The 27114-nt window shown below is 46.3% G+C and overlaps 1 protein-coding gene across 2 annotated transcripts in view; it reads left to right on the top strand.

Annotated features, from left to right (window-relative positions):
* The window catches only part of GRIA1 (glutamate ionotropic receptor AMPA type subunit 1), a 140074-nt gene extending 128011 nt beyond the window's left edge, over nt 1-12063 (top strand). For both annotated transcript variants that reach the window (XM_075102655.1, XM_075102657.1), the window contains exons 15-16: nt 5841-5975; nt 8326-12063. In XM_075102655.1, coding sequence (XP_074958756.1) covers nt 5841-5975; nt 8326-8514 — 324 coding nt within the window. In that variant the 3' untranslated portion in view covers nt 8515-12063. The remainder of the gene's footprint in view (nt 1-5840; nt 5976-8325) is intronic.
* Nucleotides 12064-27114: the final 15051 nt, after the last annotated feature.

The raw sequence follows: 27114 nt of genomic DNA, 5'->3' as shown, positions 1-27114 counted from the left end.
GCTTGAAAAACTCGATAACAAACATGTGAATCACATGTGAATAAATGAGATTGGATCCTAAGTCATGAGAGCTGCTTGAAACTCCATGTGTGAAATCAGTAGGCACAAACCTTAAAACTGTGTAAGCTTTGAATGGGAGTGGAATGTTGCAGTGAAGTCTCAGCTGTTACATGAAAGGGTCGCATCTCTGTTCCTTGCTTAGTGTCCGCACCATGTCTGCAACAGCAGTGCAATATGAAACAGTAAGAGAAATCAACATAACATCACCAGACGCCCTCTCCCACCTGCAGAAATACCAAGCAATTGCATTGCTCACTGTTCTTATGAATGCAGCCAGGCAAACATACCCACCTAGTTTTACCTGGTTTTGCTTCTTGGGTTCTTTTGCACCTACTGCAAACAAGCTGAGCTTCCTGGCTGCTGCATGAGCAGCTCCTCCCCCTTTCCCCGTGGTGCCCTCAGTGCTCGGGATGAGGCAGGCTAGGCAGGGCTGAGCATCAGGCACAGATTCCCCCATCCTGCCCATGGTGGCCACAAAACCCATCTGCGCTTTGGGGACACAAGCGGGACCATGCACCTCTCCTCTGATAGCCAAGGTTCAGAGCAAAGCTTGAGAGGTTGGAGGCCATTTCATATCTTTCCTCCCACAGGCGTGACAAAACCTCATTTCTGTGTGTTGTTGAGCTTAGCTTAGTTTGCAGTTAGAGGACTTTCAGAAGGATAAATGAATGTTAATGAAGAGGGGTGAGGTGCTAGCTGGGTGTAAGGTTTGTATCCAAGGTTTCTGGCCAGAGCCAAGTAAAACCTCTGGTGTTTCCCAGGCTTATGTTCATTGGCTCCAGATGCTGTTCCATGCCAGTAGCCAACTTCTGTCCACCCATTTTTAATCTGACTGTTTACCTATCTATTGCCCATCTAGTCTTTCATCCAGATAAACTCCTATAATGAAACAGCAGATACATTAGTGGATCTGACCTAGAACTCCAGAGGCAAACACTCTTGCTTTGCTGAATATTTGGGTATGTTATGCCATCCCAGGAGGTGCTGGGCAGCTGTGCTCAGGGGCTGTTGATCCAGGACCACCACAGCCCCACCTTCATTGCCAGACAGTGGGAAATCTCGGGCAGCATCCTGTACCAGGCAGCAATGTCTCTGCTGCTCTTCTGCCTGCAGTAAACCTGTGGCAGCCACCCCTTCCCACAGGCTGGAAATTTCTCCATGCACACACATCTCCAGCACTTCCACACAGCCAGAAACCATCCTCCAATTCCTGGTCCTGTCTCCCAGACTTCCTGCACTCCCCCTCCGCTTGCCACAGCAGAAATAAGCCCAGAAGAGAGACAGATGCTCTGTAACAGGGCAGTTCCCTAAAAGGACCCCATTTTACAAACAGGCACAGGATGGACAGCTTTTTTGCAGGCTATGAGATGTGCTGTGGGATTGAAAGTGGTGCCTTGGGTTGTTGGTGGGTAATGACAAGCTGGACATTAAAAGTCAGGGCAGATGGATGTGATTCTCCTCTTCCCTGGGGCTTTTGCAAGGCAATGGGAAAAAGGAAGGGTTTTTTTCCAGATCGGGATGGCAAGGTACAACCTGCTTGCAGGTGCAGCCAGATCACTTCATGCAATTAAAGGACCTTCATCAAAGCCACACAGATCTCCCAATCCCCTTCTACAGTTGCAAGAATTGCACTTTTGTTTAAAAAAAAGATAGGGAACAAATCCTGCTGCTGCCTTGCCCTGCCTTTGCAGGGAATTGGCTGGTTCTCAAACCTAAGGTGTCTTTTCATGCTGGGCAGCATCATCCCTGAAGGCAGCCATCCATGTGCTCCTACCCATCTCCTGGCATACCCACAGCAGCCAGCACTACATCCTTCATTGCTGAGCTTCAGACCTTTTCCCAGTAAAGTCAGCCTAGTGTTTGGTGTAAAAGCTCAACTTCTGGAGCTACCACCTTCTCTAAGGACAGTTCATTTCCTATGGAGACTGCAACAACTCGAGGTGCCTCCGCCCTGTGCTGCCAATGGGCTCTGGTAATGCAGGGTAAAAGAAAGCAACAGCCATGCTGAGAAACTGGGCAAATTTGGCCTTAATACCTTTCAGCCAAGGAGGATAAATAATGACAAAGAGGATGATGGACACAGTGCCACGTTTGAGAGGAACAGACGGGAAGGGGCCTGGTTGCTGCAGCAACAAGGCCGGGCTTTCGGAAAGATGGGTTTTTCTTTCTCTTTTCACCTGCCAATCTTCCCCCCACGTCAGTGCTCTGCCGCTGCGGGAGATGAACGGTGACATTTACACTCCCACTAACAAGCTGGTTTGGTGATGGGCAGCTCTGCAGGAGAGCGTCTGGTGTCATAGAGTCCAAGCAGAGAGGAGGGAAGGGTCCTCTCAAGCAGTTAGCATGAATTGGGGCTCTTCATTATTATTATGAACATTATTAGGGCAGCAACATGCATAGAAACAGCAGGGGGCATGCAGCATTTCCTACCCTTCATGTGGGTCTGCTCCTGCAGCTGATGGGAGCAACAAGATGCCACTCCGGCCCGGAGAATGTCTCTGCATGTCCTGCTGGGAGAGGGAAGGAAACAAAAAAGAAAAGAAAAAGGAGAGGATGAGCAGGAAATCAAGCAACACCACAGGACCAATATCACTTCTCAGCTTGGCTTATGACAGCAGGCTGTGTCATCAACCATGACCCCGCAGTTCAGTGTTCCTCAGTGCCCTGCTGAAGCTGCCCATGTCTTTGGCTCCTTGGGAGAAACCTTGTTATGGTGGCAGAGGTGAAACTCATGCTGCTCTCTCCCTTCCGGCAGGTTTGCCCGCCACTGTGCCTCGCTGTGCTTCCCTTTGCCTTCTGGATAAGACAACTTGCAGTTCACCCAAATGGTCCCAATAATAATAGTAATAGTAGTAATAACAGTAACAGTAATAATAGTAATAATAATAAAAATAATAGTAATGCTACTGCAAAGTAAATGCAAGAAAAATACAACAGCTCTGAAATTAATTGTATGAAATAATGGTGCAGGAAACTGCTTTGGGTCATGTCCTCTCTTACTGGTCGATTTGCTGCTGGCATCAGGAGGAAAGTTGAAATTAAGAAGCAGCAGCCTTTCCTGGATGCCAGACCACTCTGTCATTGCAGCCAGTTGAGAAGGAGCCCTGTCAGACCATGACCCCAGACTGGGGGTGGAATATCATGGCCAATAATACTTGGAAATCTATGTGTTCCCATGCCTGGCAGAGCCAAGGAAGCCAGGTTTCCCAAGGATCTGTGGCTGCAAGTCAAGACCCATGTGGAGCCTCTGATGCAAATTATTAGTAAGACTCAGACAAATAGGCTGCCTCACCTCCTTGCCTGTCCCCATCCTTCCCTCTGAGTGCAGAGCATGTGCTAATCAGCCACTTTTCATTAGGGAACCAGGCTAAAAATTAGGATTTCAAGGAGGGCAGCCCACCTCCAGTGTCTTTGTCCCTCCCTGAAGCTGGTGCGGCCCCTTCAGACTGAATTTGAAGACGCAAAGTATCTGATGTGTTGTAACACAGTTTTTTCACAGTAATTGCTCCACTTTTCTAAATCTTCACTAAAATACTCCCTACATTCTTCAGCTGGTACTTAAAAGTACACCCAGTAATCTGCAGAGAAGACATGACTGAACAAATGTACAGTCAAGCCTGGGGGAAAAAATGCATGAAGGCAGATTATAAAAGACCAGATAAATAATCCTTCAAATATGGAAAATGCAGAGATTAAGAGGATATTTGCAGAAATCTCTAATTATAGAGCACACACGAAGAATCAGCAAGATTACAAACTGACCAGCGTATGAAGGTTATACCAGGGATAAAACAAACCTGTCCATCAGCAGCAACCATCACATCTGCAGCTGTGCAACGCACATGGTGACAGCAGCAAATCTCTTGGCATCGATGTCAATCAGCAAAGCATGGAAAATGAGATCACTTGTGGAGTTTTTTCCAGTGACCGAAACTCTGCAGAGGCTACCCTAACCAAACCTCAGCATCTTTCGGCAGAGGGTTCAGGATGAAAAGTTGCTCCCCATGACACTGGCACCTGCAGCAAGAGCTCCAGCTGGGCAGAAGCTTCGCAGCTCACATGGGCAGTGGGTCCAGATAAAGGAGCAGTAGAAAAAAAAACCATTATTTTTAGTATTCTTAACTGGAACCCTCTTATCTTCCTATTAAAAAGAAAGAAGTTCAGTTCTCTTCTGTAACAGGAGGTGGCTTTTTTTTTAATTTTGAAAATTGAAGTGTTTTCATGCTTTGTGGGTTAACTTTTTTTGCCACTAAACCTTAGTACCGCAAAAGACAGAATCCTTTTGCAAAATGTACTTGCCTGAAAGACAGTGCCAGTGCCAGGCAGACTGCTCTTGAATCAAAATCTTCCATGCTCATGTTGGTGCTTGGTTTTGGACCCTTTCAACATCACTCCAATATAGTTTTCTGCTTCCTGAATCCTTGCACTTCCTGAAAAGTGTGGGTTGCTTATTGTAAAACCTGCCAAGCAAAGCAAGTGAATCAACTGTCCTACAAGGGCAAGGAACAAACTGTGCCACCCACCAGTCCACGTGTCCATGGAGTAGCAGGGAACACCAAGAGCCATGCATAGGCTTTGTCCCCAGCTGCAGGCACTTCTACAGGCATAAATATTTTTCTTTAACTGTGCGGCTGCATCTCAAACAATCCATATGCAACTTTCCTCCCACGTCCAGGAAGCGGGGCTGTCAATGCTGCTCAGGCCTTGGTCACTCCAACAGATTTGCATTGACCTGTTGGGCTTGCCCTGGGGAATCTGTACTGGCAAATAGGTATCGAGTCGATATTGCAGAGCAGCAACAAGCACGGATCAGGGGACCTCTGTCTGATTGCACTGTAGAGAAAATGTGTCCTAGAAACAAGAGCCTGGTACACATAGCTGAGCCAAGCTTTTGGGTCCTGCTGCTGCCCAGATTATCCCAACACCCCAACTCCACCTGGTCTGCACGGAGGAGAAGGTTTTGAGAGCTGCACTGAGTGACATTGGGGTTAGATGTGGGGACTCAGTTTCCCTAGCAGTGAAATTAGTCTTTCTGAGACTCGCCTCTTCCCCAGAGAGCCATGACAATTCATTAGGCAATTGTAAAATCAGAATGTAGCTGCTGACTGTGAGTTGTGGTCCATTAATAGCCCTATTTATTGCCAACCAAATAATTAGCTTAGACATGCATCAATGGGTCTTGATTGCATATGAAATAATTGCCTTATTACAAAGAAATCAAATGAGTTTCTGAGGACAGCTCAGGTGTCACCTCAACCTTGGTATTGAAGAGGAAAAGAAAAAAAAAGGAAAAAAAACCCACCCATTTCAATGTGTTGCTCAGCAACAGAATTTGCGGGGGAAACAATCTAGGAATGAAGGAATGAGCATTTCCAAGAGAATGGGTTATTTCAGGCAAGACATCAGGGACAAGCAAATGTCACAGAGGCGGAGAACTTTTTTTTTCCCCCTCCTTTAATCAATAATTTAAACTAGGCGTTTTGGGTAAAATAAGTATTTAAGTTAGCTGATTGAAAAATGGAGATCCCAAACCTTTACAAAGAGTCACATTGCTGAAGAAACGTTTATTTGTTTGTGTGAGGGAAACATTAGATTTACTAGATACTGAATTAAAAATTGAAAATGCTTTTAGAAATGTCACCTGTTCATTTAAAGAGGGAGATGATGTAATGCCAACATTGCTATATTGTGCAGCATCCCTCCCGGAGCAATCTCATATTAATTTTGTTGTTCTCCTTCCCACGTGCCCTCCCCTCCCTCCCTTCTCCTTTCTCTTCTAGGACAAGACAAGCGCACTGAGTCTCAGCAATGTGGCGGGGGTTTTCTATATCCTCATCGGTGGGCTCGGACTAGCCATGCTGGTTGCCTTAATCGAGTTTTGTTACAAGTCCAGAAGTGAATCAAAGCGGATGAAGGTGTCAACCCATTCCCCGGCCTTTCACACCTTCTCTCTGATCCTACCCCGGCTCCAAAGCTGCCTTCAGAGACGGATGCAGCCAAGACCATGGGTGGAAATCCAAGACATAGGGATAATGAAGTGATTGTGTCACTCAACTTGCTAGAAAGGAATAGGCGCATCAAAGGAAGTTAAAAGAGGGTCAACTGGGCTGTAGCAGGGAGCTGATGCAAGATCAGACATGTGGCATACTGCTAGTTCAAAACCCAGATACAGAGCAAAATCATAGCACAAATGGTAACAGGAATGCACTGCCATTCCTTAAAATTAAAGACAGCAGACTATGGCAATGTGTGTGCAGCATGGATGAAGTGTGCTGGAGTTTGTGTGGTACAGCCGTTACTGCACTAAAAAAAATCCCCAAGCCCGAGCAGTTAACAGCAAGATAAAATTGGGGTAGTGCGGTAATGAATCAGATCCTGTTGTTCCCTTTGCTGGCACCCTGCTGGCACCATTTGCAGGTTGGCAATGGTGATACATGTTCAGAGTGTTGTTGCCCTGGAACAGATGATGTGGGTCTCCAAATTCAGAATTATGGGTCCTCTTAGAAATTGGCCTCTAATGTCTCCTGTAACAATTTTTTTTTCTCCACCCTGTCATGGTCTTGCAGAAGTGTGCTTCCTATGATTCAGATTTGTTTGAGCCCTAAATTCTGGTGCGCCTAAATTTCAGAGTGTCATGTCAAGAGTGGATTAGATTTGAGAGCCTTGGGGATATGCATTTAATGCAACATCTGTGGAAAAAGTGCATCTTGACTCAGATGACTAGCAGAGGCGATCCCTTTTACAGATACCATTGTGCACAAGGGTGCAGTGGGGTCTGTGCTGTAAGAGTAACGCATCCCCTTTCTGCCTCACCTTGACCTCTCCCATAAGCATGGAAGTTGGTATGAGTATATGAAGCATGCAGTGAGTTTCATAAAATTTATAGAAATTTTCACTTCCCTGAGTACTGAAACTTACCCAGATTCAAAAGGAAAATAAGTAATCATTTCTTTGATTTTTATGCCACCATTTCGCAATCTGCTTAATGTTCTGTCAGCAATAATAACACTCCTAATTCACTGAAAATGTGCAATAGTGCTTTCCCATTGAGATTCAGAAAATTCTGCAGGCAATGAGAGGTACATTGAGCACAGGGGTAAGATAATGAGAGCAATTAATGTCCTTGAATATACAAAAATTAAATTGTAATTGCTGTCTACACTGAAAAGCTAGGTATGTCACAAATGTACTGCAATGGAGTGACAGAATGTAACAGCTCTGTAGTTTTAGTTTTAAGGAGATTTTGCCCTGGTATTGGCTTCCCAGTGTTGCTAGAAATGACCCACTAGTTCTCGTCAGTGTAAGCTTGCAGTTCTCTTGCCATGTCAGAAACAGCCATTATGGGAAGGAATCATTGCTCCCTATGTCAACAAGTTCTAAGCTTGTCCCTTTTGCTGGTTCCCACCATCACTGGCCACCCCACAAGGCCATTCAGCAAAACCCAGGCAAGTGCCCAGAAAGACAGGTCAGATCCCCCTCTGAACCCAACACTTGCTCAGCAAGCCCTTACAGACCTCCTGGCCAAGCTCCAGATCCTGCCAGCGCAGGAGGCGGCCCCATGCCTGGCAAGGCACTAAGTTGACACTTTCTGAATAGCTGCTCCAGATTTATCTGTTCTGGATAATTCTTCACCTAGACATCCCAGCCCAGGAAGGATGACGGTGCCCTTAAAGCTAGCTTAAATGCAAAGAAACCAAATGAACTTCATCTTTTAGTTTAATTGTTCTAAACAGGTAGCTTCCTTAGCTCTCTGAAAGCAAATGTTTTGGGTGGTATCTGGAACAGGAAGATGAGATTTAGGTTCCTGAATTAGGTTTGCATTTCCTGGTTACCTCAGTCATCACTGTAGATAAAAACATAGGCACATGCTCAACTTCTCACATGAGGAGAGTTTAACATATGCTTGAAGTGAGTCAGAGTCCACCATATATAACAGTACTGGAGTAGTAATAGCATATCTATGGGGGAAGTGTGTATAAAACCTCTGCTCAGATCCAGGATGACTGTTCTTATGTTGTAGAATTTGAATAGTTTTTGCATATGGCACGTATGCTTTATACCCTAAAATACTGCTGAAACATTTAATTTTGAATGTAGAAGAGGTGCGAATTAACAGAGCAGATGCAGTAGGGACATGCAGAAAGTGAGAGCCTGAATGGAGACAAGGAGGGAGAGAACAGCGACAGAAAGACAACACTGGTTTATATTGTAATTTCACCAACATTGCTAAGGACAGGGGGAGACCCCCCCGTCCTTCCTAAAAAGGGTTTTTGTTTAATCCCACAGCAATCAATCAACGAAGCCATACGGACATCAACCCTTCCCAGGCCGGCTGCAGCAGGAGGCAGTGGAGAAAACGGACGCGTGGTCAGCCATGATTTCCCCAAATCCATGCAGACGATCCCGTGCATGAGTCACAGCACTGGCATGTCCCTGGGAGCTACAGGATTATAATTGGCCTTTTGACCCATTGCCTGGGTGAGAGCAGGGGCAGCCCAACTCCACCCCTCCAGAGCCAAAACCAAACCCAACACCAACAAGACAAATGATGATGACAGAAGGGAAAATTGGATGGATCTTCTCAAGGAAATCAAATCTATTTCCCTTTTTATTTGCAAACAGATCCACCGGCAGGAGAACAGAAACAGGTCTGTACTGCAATAAGGAGAGTATAATGGGATTTAACAGACTCATGAACCGTCCCTGATCGACGAACCACTGGAACACTAATGAGGACTATGCCATTTTGTTTTAACTTGGTTGTTAATAAGTCTTAGTGTGTGCAATATATATATTTTTTCTTACTAATTCCTGTGGTGTCAGGGTAAAATCAGCCCTTTCCCCTTTCCCTGCTCAGTCCTTCAATCTGGTTTAGTTTGGGATGCAAACCATAATGTCTGAGCTACTAACAGCAAAAAAGAAAATCCTGATAAATGGCAAGTTGAAGTCCCTGCAGGGTGTCAGCATTGACCCCTTTTGTCCATCATGATTCTGCCTTCCGTTGTTCTGTTGTGAAGTCGGGCTGTGGAGTTATTGCAACAAGGCAGACGGAGCCGCAAATGCCTCTCCCTGCAACAGGAAGGACTTGGTGCAAGAAAGAACCGTAATAAAAACATGAGGCTGTTTTACAGGGGCAAAGTCATGAGTGAGTTGCAAAACCCCACGTAACCTGAGGACAAAGTGGTAATTCTTCCAGAGATGATGAGTGGCGGTTCAAGAGAAGAATCATGTGCTTGGAGTGGAGAGCATCATGCGTGGCAGACTAGAGCAGATGGTTGGTCTAAGATCACGGTCAGCTGCTGTTTATGGAAGAGAGAAAGTAAATGCCGCATTCCCCTCACATGAGACTCTCCTGCCTAGGTTATTGGGGGCTAATAAGCAATTGTGAACCATTTCTTCATTGCTTAGCTTCTGTGTGTGCTCCCTTTTTGGTGGTCACAAAAGGGAATCACCTTGGGCCAGGAATAGACCATCTCAAGACATCCAGTTCTAGATGGCTGCCTATTAATGAGTAAAACATGCTAGAAGTCATAGGGCTGCAATGGGAGTATCCCTGCCTTTTTGCTCTGAAATCCCCTTATGGCCATTTTTCTAATTAAGATGGACATTTTGTAGATAATTGGCCAGAATGGCTTCCTGGAAGGAACTGCTGAAGCAAACCAAGGAGGAAACCCTATAAGAGCTTCATTCAAGGGTCCATGACATTCAACAGCATCAGGGCTGGTCAAACTCAGCCTTCCCATCAAGTTGTAGCCTGCCTGGGTATAAAGCCAAAAGTAGCAGATTCCCACTCATGTATCTTTAGGGAGGAGGAAGCATCCACAAGCCAGGAGAGCAGGTTGCTGACCCTATACTTGGTATTGCAGAAACCCGCACTGCCAAACAGGCATCTGGGAGTCCAACCACAGGCATGGAGATGAAAGAGGCAAGGATAGTTTTCCAGACCTGCACAACAGGTTCATTCTGTGAATCACTGGCATGGACAGAGAAATGCTTCTCACCCTGGTGAGCCTGAGACACCTCCTCAGAAGGGAAGGATACCCAGGGGAGCATCTGGAGAGAGAGAAGATCTGTGGGGCAGGGACCACAGAGAACCCACCTAGCCTTGTCCCATCTCACAAGTCCATCACTGACAGCAAATAAAGTTCAAAGCTTCTCACAGGACCCAGAAAGTATCCGTCTTGGGACTGAGCTGCTGTTGGAGTGTTCTGAGATGCTTCTTCTCATTTTTTCCTTTTTTTCTTTTTTTTTTTTCTTTCTTTTTTTTCTGCAATGTAGCAAGAGAGGAGCAGGAAAAGAAGGGAGGCAGGTGAAGAGAAAGTGATGTAGGCAAATGACTGGCACAGGTCTATGAGGAAGATCTGTCTATGCAGCTGTCCATAAGTACATCTGGAAGGTGCCTGAATACCAGTTTTCATTAGTGTACGAATGTGCAGAGCAATACATTTACCACCTTTAACACCAGCCTGGTCTGAATTATCTGTTCCGTTTACCCACATGTCATGCAACACTTTGGAGACCAGCAAGTCAGAGTCACGGTCCTAAGCTCGGGCACAGCATGTCTTGTGCCAATATGTTTTCCGCTCTCCACCTCTGGAAACCCTTGTGATCTTCATCACTCATCATGAACTCTGTTATCAGCCACTCCAAACACCTCTTCAGGTCACTTTGTGTTGGTTATCATTATTTTTAATCTGCTTTTCTTAATTTTAACTTCAGTTTTGTATAAGTGCTAGCACAATGAAGACATCCCACAAGCTAGCCTGTGTCCATGCCCGGAGCCCTCTGATGCATCTCCTGACCCAGCTCTTTCAACGTCCTGGATCTTGCCACGGCAGTGCACCACTGGGCACTGTGGCAGAGGCAGGCTGCCAAGACCCATCGGTGCCCCATCCTCCTCCAAAGACAGGACCACATGGCAGCAGGTCGCGGGAAGCCCAAGCGGGCCGTTAGACTGTCTCGCGAGAAGCAGCGCATCTCTGCTAGGACTGGCCGCCTGTGATGTGAAGATGTGAAATGCAGTTTTCAAAGGCTTTTGATAGGTGGAGGAGTTAAAAAAAATATGAATAGGACAAAAGCGTGGAAAATGTTAACTTGTAATATGTATTTTTACTACACTTTTCTTAAAAATAGAGTAATGGTAAAAATCCTAAAGACATTGACATTTTTTCTCAACAGGGATCCATATTTAACAGTTTTGGCTTTCATTAAATTTTGCTCTTTGGTACCTGGATCTTTTATTTAACCGCTATATTTGTTTTACCTCTCTTTTTCTTTTTTTTTTTTCTTTTGGCTGTACTGCAAAGGATTTTGCTTTATCGAATGCAATAATGTTTTTCTTTTCACATTCTCTTTTTTTCAAACAACATTTTTATTGGTAACTGTTATTTACACAAAAATGAAACTATCAGCTGGAATTTTAGCACCAAGGAGCCATGATCCACTTTTCATACCTGTCCATGCCGTTTTGTGCCAGTGCTGGATGTGTGGAAATGAAAATGATGTTACCCCTCAGGCAATACTACCCAACCTGAATCAAACGAGATTTCCTTGATTATTGCTGTGTCTGACTTGTGAACAGCAGCCAAATAAACTGCTTCAGGTTGAAATTGGGAATCTATCTAATATGTACCCAAGAGTCAGGAAACTAAACATCCAGTGGGTTGAAAGTTAATGCTTTTGTTTAGTTTTGAGTTTTGTGGGGATGTTTTTTACAAAGGGCTATTAGAGGATTTTAGCTTGTTTTTACAGAGAGAGAAGACATGGTCAGCTCAGAGATAACTCAGAACCAGCACTGGTCCAAAAATCCTCACTAGGATCAGCTTTCCTAGGAGTCCCCATGCTGTTTCAGAGGCTTGGACATCTAAGATGTTTCTAACTCAGTTTTCACACCATGAACCTGCTAAATTCCTCGTCCAAAAGACCGTTGAAGGGAGAAAGAGAGTAGGATTTAAAGGCCCATGGACATTTATGCAGACACTGAGAGCTGCTGAGGTTAACTATAATCATTAATGTCATGCTCTTATGTACTGCTTGGTGCCACAGATCTGGAGGGACTTCCCCATATCGTCATTCCCATTTATCAGCTGGGGAAGCTGAGACCCAAAAGTGCCTTGGACCAGGCGTCCCAGCTTACCCCACAGGGCCATGGTTATAGATTCAAGGTCTCTAACATTCAGAAGGGTTCATTTACCCACTGGTAAGTTTTAAAGATAGAGTCATCAAGGGGCAGAATTAATATATTTTGGAAGGGGCTGTGAACCCTCAGGCTTCAAAGCACAAGAGACACAATCAATGGGCCTGAAGGAGAGGTTTCCCATGGGCAGGCTATGCTGGATCAGCCCATTTTGGTCTTCCACAATTCCTTAGGCATCCAGTACTGTACTGTGGACTTGGATCCTGTCTTAAAACACTCTTATTGCTCAGTGGTTTACTCTTGGTTCCCAGTGAGGTTGCAGAAACGCACAAGAAACGTTCCTTTGTATTTCGGTATAAAGAGGACAAAATTCCGTCCTAGTGGCAAAAGTAAGATTTTCCTTGTAAGAAAGTCTCCAGCAAGAATCCAAAACCATCTTCACCAGTTGTTGAACCAAAAAACCACCAAACCTTGAATTTCAGCAAGTGAGGAACAGTTGCATCACCCAGTCCATCCCTTTGCTATGGGATGACAACCCTGCCATCAGGACACAAAGCCGCGACGCTCCAAAAATATTTGGCTGGACTTGTTTGTCCATGTGCCTACCTGCCACCAAATGCAAGGGAAACTTACTCTTCTAAGCTCAGTGAAGGGGTGGGGCAGGGATGCATCAACATTTGCTGTAAGCCAGTGGGTACCACTAACCTGTTCATCTCCAGTAACTCAGCCACATAGCTCCATCATGTTTTTTGGAGACATGGTGAAGTTTTTACTGTGAACAGAGGTTCGTGCTCCATTTTCAATTACATGGTCAGTCACCCATCTCACTCATGGCTTTGGGTCCCCAGAACATTCTTGTGCACATTCCTGACATGTTGGTCCACCACAGAAGCACGTGTCAGAGCTTAGATGACCTATCACAGTGGTGTGTGGTACCCTTGGGACACTGCTGGTACTCCTTACTGCCAACGGCATGAGAAATAACAGCACAGGTTGGGGCTCAGCTAGCAGAGGTTGCTCTGAAGCACCATCCTGGAGACTAGAGGAGGTGGGTTCAGGCCCTTCCCACCAGCAAAGGTACTGGATTAACTCCAAATACCTTTTAGAGATCTGTGTGGCCTGTGTTCTGATGGCTTTTGTGGCTGCTGACCTCTCTTAAATGCAAATTCCCCAGTTGCTTTCTTGTTACCTATGGGCACAGATCAATTTGTCAGCCACCAATGCCGTGTTTGTGTTTTAGAAGCCCACTGCTGCCTGAAGCCCCCATGCTTGCATCTTTACTCCCCAGTTAATAAATTAACAGAAATATAGGAATGTCACTGTGCCATGCACAGCTGCCCACCAGCCTGCAGGAGGGCAGGGATTTGGAGAAAAATCCACATGCAAACCCCAGCTCAACAAGTGCCAGACAAAACTTCTTGGGCACCATGTTGCTCCAGCTTCATTACAAAGATGACACCCCTCCCAGCTTCCTTCTTACACAGAGCTGCTCTGTTTTTCCCAGCCACTTGGTCCTGATGGTTTGAGTATATAAGAGGGATGAATTTAGTGTGCAAGGACTTGGAAAAGTTTCACCTAAGCACGGAGGGATAGCTCGAGACTGATCTTTCCCATCAAAATCCTAACCATTCCCACTCTGGGATTCTCCACTCAGCCCTGATCTGCAGCATCACCTCCCATTTCCCTTCTGTCCGTCCCCATCTCTCCTTCATCTGTACATCAGTCCCACCCTCAGTGCTGCCAGCTACTGCCCTCCATGACCTGGAATAGGCTCTGGGTATGTACATGGTGGTTGTCTTATTGAAGATAAGTCTATATCACCGCATAGCTTTAGAAATCAAATGAACTCACCTTCCTTTGGGATGGGGGCAGACCTGTGAATCCAGCTCCACACCGGGCAGAAATGATACCATAACCCACCAGTTTTCTCAAGCAGCAAGGAGCCTTTCTGCAAATGGGGTGTATTATGGAGCCACAGACTTGCAAAGTGCTAAGTTACTTGGATATTCCCAGAGCACTTAGACTAATCTCCCTTTCGCTGGTGCGGACTTATCCCAAGGAGGCATCGCTGTCTGGCTGCCAGAAGGTACACCTGGCTTGGGGATGGAGAGGGGCAGGGTGCTGGGCACCATCACCAAGCTGGTACACGAGTGAGCTCATCTGCCAAATGCGTGCAAGGGGAGACCTGTCTCTAGAGCAGTGAAACACAGTAACCTTCACCCCCAGAAGGGATATATTGAGAAGAGTAATTAGCCAATGTTTGCACATCCCTTTCTCATGCACTAATTATATAGTACACACGCAAACACTCATGCATATACAGACATTAAGAGATGGCTTTGATGGCCCAAATTAGCTGTTAAGGTACCTTTTCATTCCTAAGGATCAATATGGTATAATGTAACAGCCACAAAGTATGTTCATTACTCTGCAGAGCTGGTTTAACATGCTCTCTGGATCCCTTTGGCAGTAATTCCTCCTCTGTTGGAGCTGGCATCAAAATTAATGGCATGTCGTGTTCTGTAAGTCCTGACTTTTTAGATGAAAGGTACATGATGTTGTTCACATCAGTATTACAGTGTAATAAATCAATGCTTTCCCTTTGGAAGGATTTCAGAAGATTTCACAACTTGCTTTCAGGAACTCAAAAGACAAACTGTCTGCCAGGCCATGGGCTGATAAAAAAATTCCATAAAAACAGATAAAGGAGGAAAGAAAACCCCACCATTTTATTGCAGTATTGTTACCTGCTTTGTGTAGGACACTAGAGCCAGGGCACCAATGCCTAAGTTTCATCAGGCCCCATTGCACAAGGTGGTGCGCAGCTCAGGGGTGTATATTCCCTGCACTGAGGAGGCTAAAATCAAAGTTGACAGAGGCTGCGGTGGGGGGAACACAGCCTGATTTCACTTGACCAAACAGGAGCGGAGATAAAAGTAGAGTTTGCCTTCCAATTGCCAGACCCTAGAACAAGTTCCTCCCAATTTTCAGAAAAGCAGCAGGGAAGGGGAGTGAAGACAGAACATGCCAGGACAGAGCACCCAGCAATCCCCCAAAAGGTGCCCACAGAGCTATTGTCCCAGGTTCTTTGGTAGCTGCTGCCTGGAGTGCAGTTCACTTACTTAATGACATCTTTACCAAGTAAAACTTAAATTCCCCTGTTCCCAGGAGCACATGTGCGAGATGGGAAGAGGCTGAACTTGAAAGGGGAGCCGTTTTGTTGCCTCAGATTAGCTCAAACTGTGTGACAAGCTTTACTCACTTCAAAACCAATGTTGTTAACCTTGAAATCTGCATTATTAATATTTCAACATGAGTCCCATCAGGAGCTGCCAAAAGAGCTCTCCTGGACTCATGACAGCTAGTCCTGTTTGATTCTAATCATATATGAATGCATGAGTTAAGAAGACATCATTAAAAGCACATTAAGTTTAATTATGCTAGCAGCCGCAGACAGTGGGAGCATCGGCTTAATGCAGAATGCATAATTAGATCAGACCTAATCCATTAGATTCATATTTGTTAAAGAAAATGTTCCTCGTCTATAAGTGGAGGTGACACCCCACTTATACAAAACATCAAAGTGATCTATAGAGTTTGGAGGATCGTCACCATTTTCTGGGAAACACTGCCCTCTCATCCCCTCTCCACTCCTCCCTGCCCATCACCTCTGTGCACTTTGCTGAGCCCTCACTCAGCTCATTGCACATCCAATTTAATAAAAGCACACAAAAATAACAAGAAGATCCTCCACTCTGGCAGCCAAGCCCTGGGGAGGTGCTGTGGTGGTTTAAGCCATTATGGACCCAGATCTCTTTTGCAAGGAGCTGGCACTGCCAGAGCAGTGTGTAGATGCAGGAGTGCACCCGGTCCTGGCTGAGTGGATGGCCTCACAACCCAGTTAGACCAGTGCAGCCATGCTCGGTGGTGCCAGCGTGGCTAATGCCCTTACACAGACTCCAGCCGCTGTTGGCTGCAGAGTGGGTTGGGAAAATTTTCCAAACAAATCAAAAAAAGACAAAAATAAACCAAAACAATGAAAGCAAAAGTGTTTCAGCTCTTTCCAGGGCTGGTCCAGCTCTCTCCACTAACACCAGGGGGGCAGTGGCAGGACCCCACAGCTGTGGCAGCAGGGAAGGAGGCATGTCCCTTTTCCCAGCAGCATGGCATTACAGACCACCCACTGCATTGCTCTGCAAAACCGCTGCATAGCTCTGCAAAGCCACTGCATTCAAGGGAAACCACCATCACCAGTGGCTTGAGCTAAGCCCCAAGATGAGCAGCCATGAGTTGCCACCCCCATCTTTGCCCCACAGCAGGGTCCTAGGGGTAACTGGTGCCAACAGTCCCTCACACCCCCAAGCAGCATCACGGCAGTAGGGACAACAAATCTGCCAATGTCTGAGCACCCCAGGTAATCAGGTTGCTGTGGCTTAATGCTTCTCAGCTGGGATACAGAGGATCCTGTGTCTTGTGCTTGTGCCATGGAGTGATTTCAGCAGCATCTCCCAGCCCAGACCCCGTGGCAGTGGCTGCTGCCTAGGCAGGGCTTTTCCAGCTCCAGGTGCAGCCCAAAGGTGATGCACCTCACTAGCATGCTGCTAAACCACAGTGCTTGTGGGTCCACATGCTCACTGCCACCCTACCTTGCTACAGAAAGGGGTGAATTTTCTATGAGCCTTTGCCTGCTGCAGGTTATTCACTCCATCACCCCACAGACTAACTCAGCTCAGCGCTGGACATGGAGAGGATCTGCTCAAAGCTGAGGTCTGAGTCCTGCTCAAGGGTGATTTCAGCTGATGTCCCCTCCAGCCTGGAGTCAGAGCGGGCTGGAAAGAGGGGGCCACCACATGACACATTCCTGGCAGCTGTGAGCAAGAAATTGCAGTTCAGGAGGGAACCCGAGAGCCCTGCGCTTGCTGCCACTCATTATGGGCAGGAGCCGCTTATGCTTAACGGCTCAGCTGAGCCCTCTAACACCTGCCTAAGTGCTGAATATTATTGCTAATAAAAGATAATGGCCTCTTGCTGCCTTTCCTCCATGGAGCCGGGTAAGGGCTATGGATGGGAAGCCACAGCACAGAGGCACAACCCAGGGCACGGCAGATGGGCAGGATTAAAACTTTTCTGAAGGTATCTTTCACGGCCAAGGCTCAGCTTCAAATGGACCACAGTTACTGGTTAGACAAAACTGAGATTTCCAGGAAGTTTTCTGAATAAAGCACCTATTACCTTAGGTTTGGAAGGCCTTTTTAGTTTGGTTTTCTTCTTTTGTTTGGTTTTGTGGTTTTTTTTAAAAGAGAGAGAAAGTCCCTACCATATAATCCATATTTCATTTTCATCCTCACCACCTCCATCCCCTCTCTGCCCTGCTCATGCAGGCAAGGGTGACACCAGCGCAGGCACGTTAGGCTGTGTTACAGGGTCTGGGCGGGGATGGGATGGGGGTCAGCAGCCCGGGGAGGGCCCTTCTGCCCCCGTCTTGCAATGCTGGGGGACACCAGCGGCGTCCTGCCCACAGGGTCATGCACAGGGTGTTGGATAACCCCACGGCTGTTTACTTGCCACAGAGTAGGTTTCTGTGTTCTCTGTTTTTCAGGGTTTTTAAGTTACAGTGGCCATCAGCACTTCTAATTTCAATCTAATAAACATGGGGAAAGACCAGCTAAAGGCTAGTGTGATTTTCTTTCCCATTTGTGTGCTGAAGCGTGTCTGTTTGCCAATAGTCATCATAAGAACCGGAGTCCTGGTTCAGCTGAGAAGTAGGAAGATACTTGGCAAAGACGTGGTAAAACTTTCTTCCTCTAAAGAAGCAGATGATTTATAGTGAATTGTATATACTCTTAGCTGCTGATGTACTTTTTGGTTGGGGGATATTTGGAAACCTCATATGGCTTTTTAGAGAAAGCCTTGATCTTTCTAAATGGGCAGCAATTTATATGTTCAAAGTGAGCATTGTGTGCATGTATATTTGCACATGTGTGCATCTTTGTGTGATTTAAAAGTAAAGTAGCAACACTCCAAAAAAGTCAAAGATGAGCACAAAGAGCAGCTCTTTGTAGAAAGAAATGTGAGGACCTTTATATCCTCACTATCAATTCCCTTTAGTGTGGTAATCCATATGGCAAGATGAAAGGGCAACCCATGGTGCTGTTAATTGTTTTTTCCAAATGAAAACAACTAAACTATCGCACTCAGTGAGCAATCAAAGGGAAATCTTAGTTAGTCCCTCTGTAGCCATCTTGCCCCAGGCTGACCACCAGCATCCCTGAAGCGAGATGAGTTATAGGTGCAGCCCTGGCAGCCACAAGCCATATATTCCCGGAAACTCATAAGCAAATTTTAGGCTCTAACAACCCTCTCTGAGACCCCACCAGATACCTGATAGAATTCAGCAAGATGTCAAATATCTCTGTCTATGCTGTGGTATATTTTGACAGGATTCTGACACAGCTACATGACTGCAGTGTGATCAGCTCCTAGGTTTCATCTGAAGAAGTGTTTTCACTCTGCTCTAAGAGAAATCTACCCACCCCTCAGAGACCATATGCCACGTTTTTAGTACATTTGCTAATTACCCAGCAAGCACTAAGAGAGCCTGAACACTGCCCCAATGATTCCTGGATTGTCTTTCATGGTAATCACAGAAAGGGCTGCAAAGTCCCTTTCTGAAAAGGGGAAACTGAGGCACATAAATATCCCCATGAGTTCAGGGCTATATAAGAAGCCCAGGCAGAGGGACGGGTCACTGCCTGGTCTCCCAGCTCTCAGAGGGCTCCCCTCTTCTACAGTCAGCAGGTCACACTACCAAGACCATCCTGACCTTTCCGTGGAGCCTGGAGTTCAGTATTTCCAGAAACACCGGGGCATGCCTATGCTGCAAACCCTCATGCTTTTTTAAAACTATTTTCACAGAATCCCAGGTTGGAAGGGACCTCAGGGATCATCTAGTCCAACCTTTCTGGGAAGAGCACAGTCTAGACAAGATGGCCCAGCACCCTGTCCAGCCGAATCTTAAGTGTCCAATGTGGCCGAGTCAACCACTTCCCTGGGGAGATTATTCCAATGGTTGACTGTTCCCACTGTGAAAAATTTTCCTCTTGTGTCCAATTGGAATCTCCTCAAGAGCAACTTTTGTCCATTTTGTGATGCCATGAGTTTGTGCCTGGTCAGAGAGGAAGGGAATAGCCTGTGGTTTGATGCAATAAGGCAAGAGAAGCTCCACTTCAGCCTCCCTTTCTTTCTGTTGTGTTTCTTGAAGGGACCAAAATGTAATTTCAGAAAGATAATTACAGGCTTAAGAGAAGCAAAGCTTAGATACGTAGCTTTGTAGTAAATGCTCTGAGTCCAGCCTGCTAGGTCCTATAATTATCCAGGACTTCACAACAGCAGCACTACCTCTCTCCATGGGGCACAGGGACAGCTTTCCAGGACAGGGTTTTCATCCCTGGTGTTCCTAGTGTCACCTGATGCCACGCAGAGGACTACATGTGTGCTACATGGTGGGGTATAAAGGTCTGTGCCTGGATGTTGGTGGAGAAAGGGTTAACCCCACCCCATCCCCAGCTATTAGCTGCAAAGCTGGGCCAGACTGGGGGCAACTGGGAGATTACTGGCAGTTATAAAGGTGTGCGGGATGGGCAGGGAAAGCTTTGCTGGGAGAGCTGGGCTAGGGCAGGGGCCATGGCTGGGATTTAGGAAGGGATGAGGCAGGCATTTTGCTGCACTAGTGCAGGGAGGCTTCTGCAATCAATCTGCCTGTGTCCTCTCTTGGACCTATGGAGGAGATAGGAGAAAAGGCACTCGCTTGCTTTTAATACCACAGGTAGGAGGGGAAACTCTATCAATGCCTTCCTCCTTCTGGTTGCTGAGCTGATCTCCAAGCAGGCGTGTAGGAAAGCTTCCTTATCCTGGGCTGTGGGACTAGTGGTTAATCCCTTTGAGAGCAAGAAGTTCTTCAGCTGTTGACAGAGACAGGAGGCTGCTGTGCAGGAATAATGGGAGGGAGATTAAAAGGGGTCAAGAGAGAGCATGAAAACTGCTGAATAATGTGCCTGGGGCTTCATAGGAGACTGGTGCAAAGCGGAGGGAATGACATTAACATTAAAAGGAATCAGGACACAGCAAGGCAGAATTTCTATACACTGAACAGAGGCAAAACTCAGAAACATGTGCCCTCAAGTGAGAAAAACCAACTACTTCTCAGGCCAGGAAATACTTTTTGGTAACTCAACTTTTTGGTACGTTCAACAAGCAGAAGTGTAAAGTCTTGCACCTGGGAAAACATAACCCGGGAGTGCAGCACAGACTGGGATCCACCTGGCTGGAGAGTGGCTCTGTGGAAAGGGACCTGGGGGTCCTGGTGGGCAGGAAGCTCAACATGAGCGAACAGTGGCTGCTGCGGCCAAGAAGGCCAACAGGATGCTGGGTTGCATCAAAAAGGCCATCACCAGCAGAGATAAAGAAGTCATCGTCCCATTCTACTCAGCGCTTGTCAGGCCACACCTGGAGTCCTGTGTGCAGTTCTGGTCCCCTCTACACAAAAAGGATGTGACAGGCTAGAAGGGGTCCAGAGAAGGGCCACCAACATGATCAGAGGACCAGGAAGCTGCCATACGAGGGTAGGCTGGGAGAGCTGGGTTTGTTCAGCCTTGAGAAAAGGAGGGTCAGAGGGGATCTCATCCCCATGTACCAGTACTTAAGGGGTAGCTACAAAGAAGATGGAGACCCCCTTTTTACACAGAGTCCCATGGAGAGGACAAGGGGGAATGGACACCAGTTGCTCTTGGGGAGATTCCAATTGGACACAAGAGGGAAATTTTTCACAGTGAGGACAGTCACCACTGGAATAATCTCCCCAGGGAAGTGGTTGACTTGGCCACATTGGACACTTAAGATTCGGCTGGACAGGGTGCTGGGCCATCTTGTCTGGACTGTGCTTTTCCTAGAAAGGTTGGACTAGGTGATCCCTGAGGTCCCTTCCAACCTGTGACTCTGTGATTCTGTGATTCTGTGTTTCTGTAACTAAAGGGTGTCAGGTAGTGCTGTGTGCCAGGAAGAGCAAATAGCCTATCTCCAGCCCAGAGAGGAGTAACCAAACTCATGCAAGCAGCCTGCAAACAAGAGAAAAAGCCCTGTGTGCCTTCCCAAAGATAGATTGTGACAGACTGCTGTGATTTGTTTTGTTTGTCTGTTTTTCTCCTGAAGATGCTTGTGTTTCTAAGTGAGGGAGGTGTGGTAGGTTTAATGTAAATGAGCTTCACAAAAACATTTGATTTTCTGGGGGAGCTCATTAGCTAAAATGAAGGCTATAAAAGAAGAGTTGTCAAAGTGAGACATCTAAAGCAAAGATAATGAGTTGTACTGCAAAGTATAAATGGGTGGAAGGAAAGGTACAGATATAATTTCTCTGAAGGGTTTATCTTGCAACCACTGTTAATTTACATGAAGAATTGAAAGACTTCAAATTTGGTGCATAGAAAGACAGTGGTTCAACAACTTGATTAAAGGGCTGACTGCAAGGCCACCTAGTGCTGGAAAGAGAAGATCTGGGTACGCTTGCTGATTGCTGCACAGGTGTTTGCTGCCAGTGGGACAACATGCTACAGTTGTTAAGAAAAGGAAACTAAAAAAAAGTAAACACGTTCAAGGGTCACAGCAAGAGAATTCCAGCTGGGAGAAACCTTTGGTGGTACCAAAAATGTTATGCATAACCCTTACCATCCACCATTGAGAAAGCTGACCTGAAACTGGAATAACTGGGAATTCAATGGTGCAGGAAATCCTTTCCAGCCTCATTTATGTTCCTGCCTACCAGCAGTGTGGTGGCCACTGTCACCCAAACAGCCTCTATCTATGAAATGCCTTCGTTGCACTGTCCCAGGGGTTTGTAATCCTACTCGTGAGGTTACTGGGCCATAGGCTTGCCAAGGGCAAGAGGAACCTCCCCTCCCTGGGCTAGCTAGCCCCAAATTGTCTCTCCAAAAAGTTTCCTCAACCTCCCTGGTAAATCTGTACTGAAATTTAATCAGGCAGGAAAGCAAGATGGAGAAGGGGCCAAGGAAACAGCTAGCTGGTAGACAGGAGAAAATGAGATAGGGGAGGATGATAAAACAGGTGCTGGTGCATAATAAGTACCTTGCAACGAGCTGTGATGGAGCTCGTCCCCAACCTGCCGGTTTACAAGACGCAGCAAGGCTGGGAGCACAGCTCTGCGCAAGTCGGGAGGGAGCGGAAAGCACCGTGACACTCCGTAGGTGTTACTTTCCTGATTTAATAAGCTTCGGCTGCTCCCTGTGAACGTGCCGGCTCCCTTCAGAGGTGCCAGCTATGTAATTGGGGCATTGCTCCGGCCCCCGTTGTCAGCATCTCTTGGAGGTGAGAGAAAATTTGTACGAGAACCAGGTTTGCTGGCTTTTAGAAGTGCTGGGCTGAGAACAGCCCACCTCAGAAATACTACTGAGCCAACACGTGGGGCTCCTCCTACGCTTGGCAGGGAGGCAGGGAGGGAAGGCTTAAAAGCATAATTTGTACAGGAATAAAAAAGCAGTGTCTTTGTGCCAGTTGGCTCGGAGGCAGTGAGGTGCAGCAGAGAAAACATAATTCTGTTTGGTGGGTTTGTCATCTCTCCGGTAGAGACTGGCTCGTAATTACTGCTTTTTACCACTTCTAGGTGGATTGCATGTTAAGGAGTGGGTTGTTTCCTGCAGTGCTCTGATACGTAAATTGTGGAGCAGTAAGTTTTTAGTGAGTTGTTTCTGAAGAAATGTGGGATGACGGCAGTGAGTCCAGGGATGACCCCATGAAGTGAAGCGGTGTCTCCTCGCTGCTTGGACCTAGCTTGCCCAGGGTCCAGATGCTGCACATCCCAAATTCACCCCTCGCCACGGTCATGGAGGCCTGAGCAGTCCTTTGTCACTGGCAATAAAGAAGAGAAGGTGCCCAAAGTGCAAGTTACCCTGGAAGTATTTGAAGAGCTGGCTGCTCCTCCATAGCTCAGGTCAGTGTTTGGACAGTTTCTGAGGTTTTCCCATTTCCACCCATTTTAAGAGAGAAAACAGCCTGAGTTTTTTTCCTAACACTATAAGAACAAGGAGGCATGTCCCCCCAGGTGATGGGATGGGGTAAGCCCAGCTCATGAGGGACCTTGTAGTACAGAAGCTGCAGCAGCTTTCTTGATGATCAACAACTGCTGGGCATCAGCATTTGGGGCTTAAAAGCAATGGAAGGTCTTTTTTATGATGGGATATTTCTTCCACTGGCTGATTGCTTTGCCCTCTTTCCCTCTGCTATTTGTCATGTATAAACATATTTCAAGGAAAAATGAATTCCCAAGGTCCCAGATCCTACCGTGTGTCCGTAAATGGTTGCTCTGGTAAGTGCTGCAAAGAGGAGGGGATCCAGGTGGCTGGTGAATGTTGCACTGATCCTGTTTTCACATGGCAGCAAAAGCCCTCCTAAAGGAGGAGCAAAGAGGAAGATCTCATCACATCAGACCACCTGTTTAGAAACCAACTTTGGGTCCCGTCAGTGCCAAAATCTCAGGACACATCCTCTTGCTCTAATTTACAGTTACAGCCACAGAGAGCTTCCTCTTGCAAACTAAAAGTGGGCTAAAGGCGGCTGAGAGATGAACTTCAGAAAAGCTGACAGCAATGTGAGCTTTGCAGTTCAGCACAGCCCAGCTGCAGCACCGCAGACACTGCCTGCGCCTTGCATGGCAAGGGCCATATTATTGCGATAATTGCTCTCCCAGCAATACACTGACTATGTACATTTAGGTTTCAATTAATTCGCTGGCTCTAAATGAACTGCCTCCTATTGCTTTCAGCAATCAAGTCTTGTTAATTGAAAATAGCATTTATCTTATCTCTAGAAGAAGGCTGGACAAAAGTAGGGCAACAAAATCCAGCGTGAAGGTAGCACCGTGAAAGAAGGAGGGGAAATATGAAACAGAAGGAGGATTGCAGCTGGGGTGGCCAAGGGAAAAAGTTCAGGTTTTTGTCTTTGGGTGTGGTTTGGGGTTTTTTGTTTGGTTTTTTTTTTTTTGGTTTGGTTTGGTTGGTTTGTGGTTTTTTTTTTCCTTTTTCCTGGATGGCATTGGTGCTTTCAGGATGTCCTGGTTTGGAGGGAGCTTTCTTTTCACATGGTCTCATGTGGTCCCACTTCCAGCTGATTGTGTGCTGTCAGTGGGGTTATGTGTGCTTGGGGCGGGCATTGGCTCATGCTGTGAGGGCTTGTGAATGCTGTTCCCTGTGATGTCTTGGTACTGGCCGGGACCACTGGAGCACAGGGTGACTAAGCCACACCTGGGTAAAATAGCACAAACAGTTGTGTTTAATGCATTTCCTCAAGTACCAGGTGAAGCCTGAGCAGTTGTTCATTGCGTCTTTGTTTTCACAGGGGTAGCCATGTTCCTGGAGAAACAGTGGCTGAAATGTCAAAAGTGCCTTGAAAGTCAAACAACATCAAAAGCCCACCTCCTGCCCTGTTTCCCAAGGAAAGCCTTTTAACAAGGAGAATGCTGGCCATGCTGTAAGTTTGAAGAATGATTCCGGTTTCGTACCTTTAAATTAAGTTGCAAATTAAGTCCTTAAGACATGAGATCTAGCACAGGTTTGTATTTAATTTTTTCTCTTTCTTGGTCTGATTACTTAAAACCCCTCTGTGAGTTTCCTACCAATTGAACCTAATGTTATCTCATACACACAGTCATCATCTCATTAAAGGGAAATCAGAGAAACTGACTTTAATAAATTTTAACACACTGTGTGAAAAATCTGGCAATTAAAGCTTCCTGCCCCCGGACCTTTGAAAGTGACATGTGGCAAATTCCCTTCAGTCTTTAATAAATGCAGCTCATCAAAGGATGGTGGCATGTGGGGGTAGGAGGTGAGGCAGGGAAGGAAAGAAATAGGAGCATCAATACTTAAAGAGACTGAAAGACAAAAGATGACCCTCCATTTTTCACTGTCCTTCCAGAAACGGAGGAGAGAACAAGCATCATTAGAAGGAGACTGATAATCCAGCTTGCTCTGGAGGGGAGGGTATGGGGAGGGAGGCAGGATGGAGGTGGGTCCTACCAAGCAGCACTGGGCATGCACCATTACACAGAGACACTCAGAGAACAGTATTTACCCTCCAAGTATAGCTCTGTGATGATTTTTGTTGTTGCTAATCTCAAAAGGCAAAATGTTCTGGAGCAAGCAGGGGGGTATCAAGCAAGTCCATGGACCAGATTGGTTGTTCCTCTGTACACCTTCTGGGAAAGCATCCTACAGATGAATTTATCATCAGGATAAATTCATCCCCCTCACCACCCATTGATAACAACCACTTGATGGACAACCACTCCTAGTATTGTCTTTCTGGAGAAAGGGTTTGTGTCTTTTTATGGATGGGGAGAAACAGCTGCTGAAGTTTGGCCAATGGGAAAGAGATGTACTAACCAGGTGTTCAACTTTCTTGTAATCAGATGGGAACCTCTCAAGATATCTTGGTCCTTCCAGCTCCTTCTGAAACCTTGAGCAGGTTTTCTGAGCTCTCAGTCACCTTATATTCCTGGTCAGTTGTACAACAGAGATGATGATCTTAATTCCCCCTCCCTTATGGCTCATCTCAAAAGCACACAAAGTAGCACAAACTTCTTGGAAGAAATGCACGAAGTATCTCTGTTGTTTTTATGACTTAGACTCTGTTATTACTTGATCTGGGGCTAAAATCTTTCTTTTTCCTTTTATTCCATTCCGTTATTATCTGGTCCTTCCAGGATGGCAAGAGATGGTGAATGAAGGAGATTTTACAAAAGAAATCACTGATTTTGTGCACAGGCAGTTGAAACAGAAGCAGTAAGGATCTGATGAGGACTGGAACTCATTATCATGAAAATCATCACATGCCTTATAAGGTTTCTCCTCTGAGTCTGCTGAAGTGATAACACCACTGGAAGTGGCTTTTCCAGGAGAGAAATAGCCAACGAGGGACTATTGGTTTGATTGGATTGCAGAGAAGCTTCACATCAGGTCTGAAATACAATCTGTGGAGCCAACAACAGTTTGCTAGAAGATAAGACCAAGACAGAAGATGATGTGATGCAGCTTGGCTTTTGCCCAGCACAAGAGCCAGGAGAGGTGACTTGCAAGCTGAAAATGGACAGTGTAGCAAGTGGAAGGACATGAAGAGCTTGCTTTAGGCAGGCTGGGGTACCCAATAAAAAGAGAGCTTAAAGTAGATCCTGGAGATCCTGGAGAGGTAACTGGGACAGCATTGCCTCTTCCCCTCCAGAGGGAAGGAAGCTGGTCAGCCTCTATGAACAATGCTTGGTAGCCATGTGACGAGGCATTACTGCCTCGGTTTGCCTCCACGGAGCATGGAAATGCTACAGGAAGACTATTGTATTGAGGACTGTTGATCCAGCCTTCTTGGAGTACCCAGACTTCTCCTTCTCCTATCTTTACATAGTTCCTGTGACCATTTCTTCCATCACTGTCTTCCCTGTTACATGTTTCCCTGCCTGGAGACCTGATCTTACTGGGGTAGGCTGTGGTTCTGTCTCCTGGCACACATCCTGTGATGGGCACACAGCCAGCTGGCAGCTCACCCAGTCTCCCCGTGGTGTTTCCTGCCAGTTCTCTAGTTCTCTCCTTGCCACCTAGTGCCTGCTCGTGTTTAGGATTCTGGTTTAGCCCTAATATTCAAGCAATATTTGTGCTTCTTGGTCTTTAGGGATGATAATCCTTTGATTCAGTTGGCGTTTGTTGATGTTGAGGTCAAAGAGGACAGAGCATTTTGCTGACACCAGCCCTGCTCCATGTGCTTGCACAAGCAGGCACTGTGCATGCATGTTTGTGAGGGGGGTGAGAGGGCAGATTTCTCCAGCAGGATCTTTGAGCCATTACAAAAATAGAGAACACAGCTGT

The sequence above is a fragment of the Phalacrocorax aristotelis genome, chromosome 8 (genome assembly GCF_949628215.1).
Source record: "Phalacrocorax aristotelis chromosome 8, bGulAri2.1, whole genome shotgun sequence".
Taxonomy (NCBI): domain Eukaryota; kingdom Metazoa; phylum Chordata; class Aves; order Suliformes; family Phalacrocoracidae; genus Phalacrocorax; species Phalacrocorax aristotelis.
Note: the sequence above shows the minus strand (reverse complement) of the source record. Positions and strands in the feature narration are given on the sequence as shown.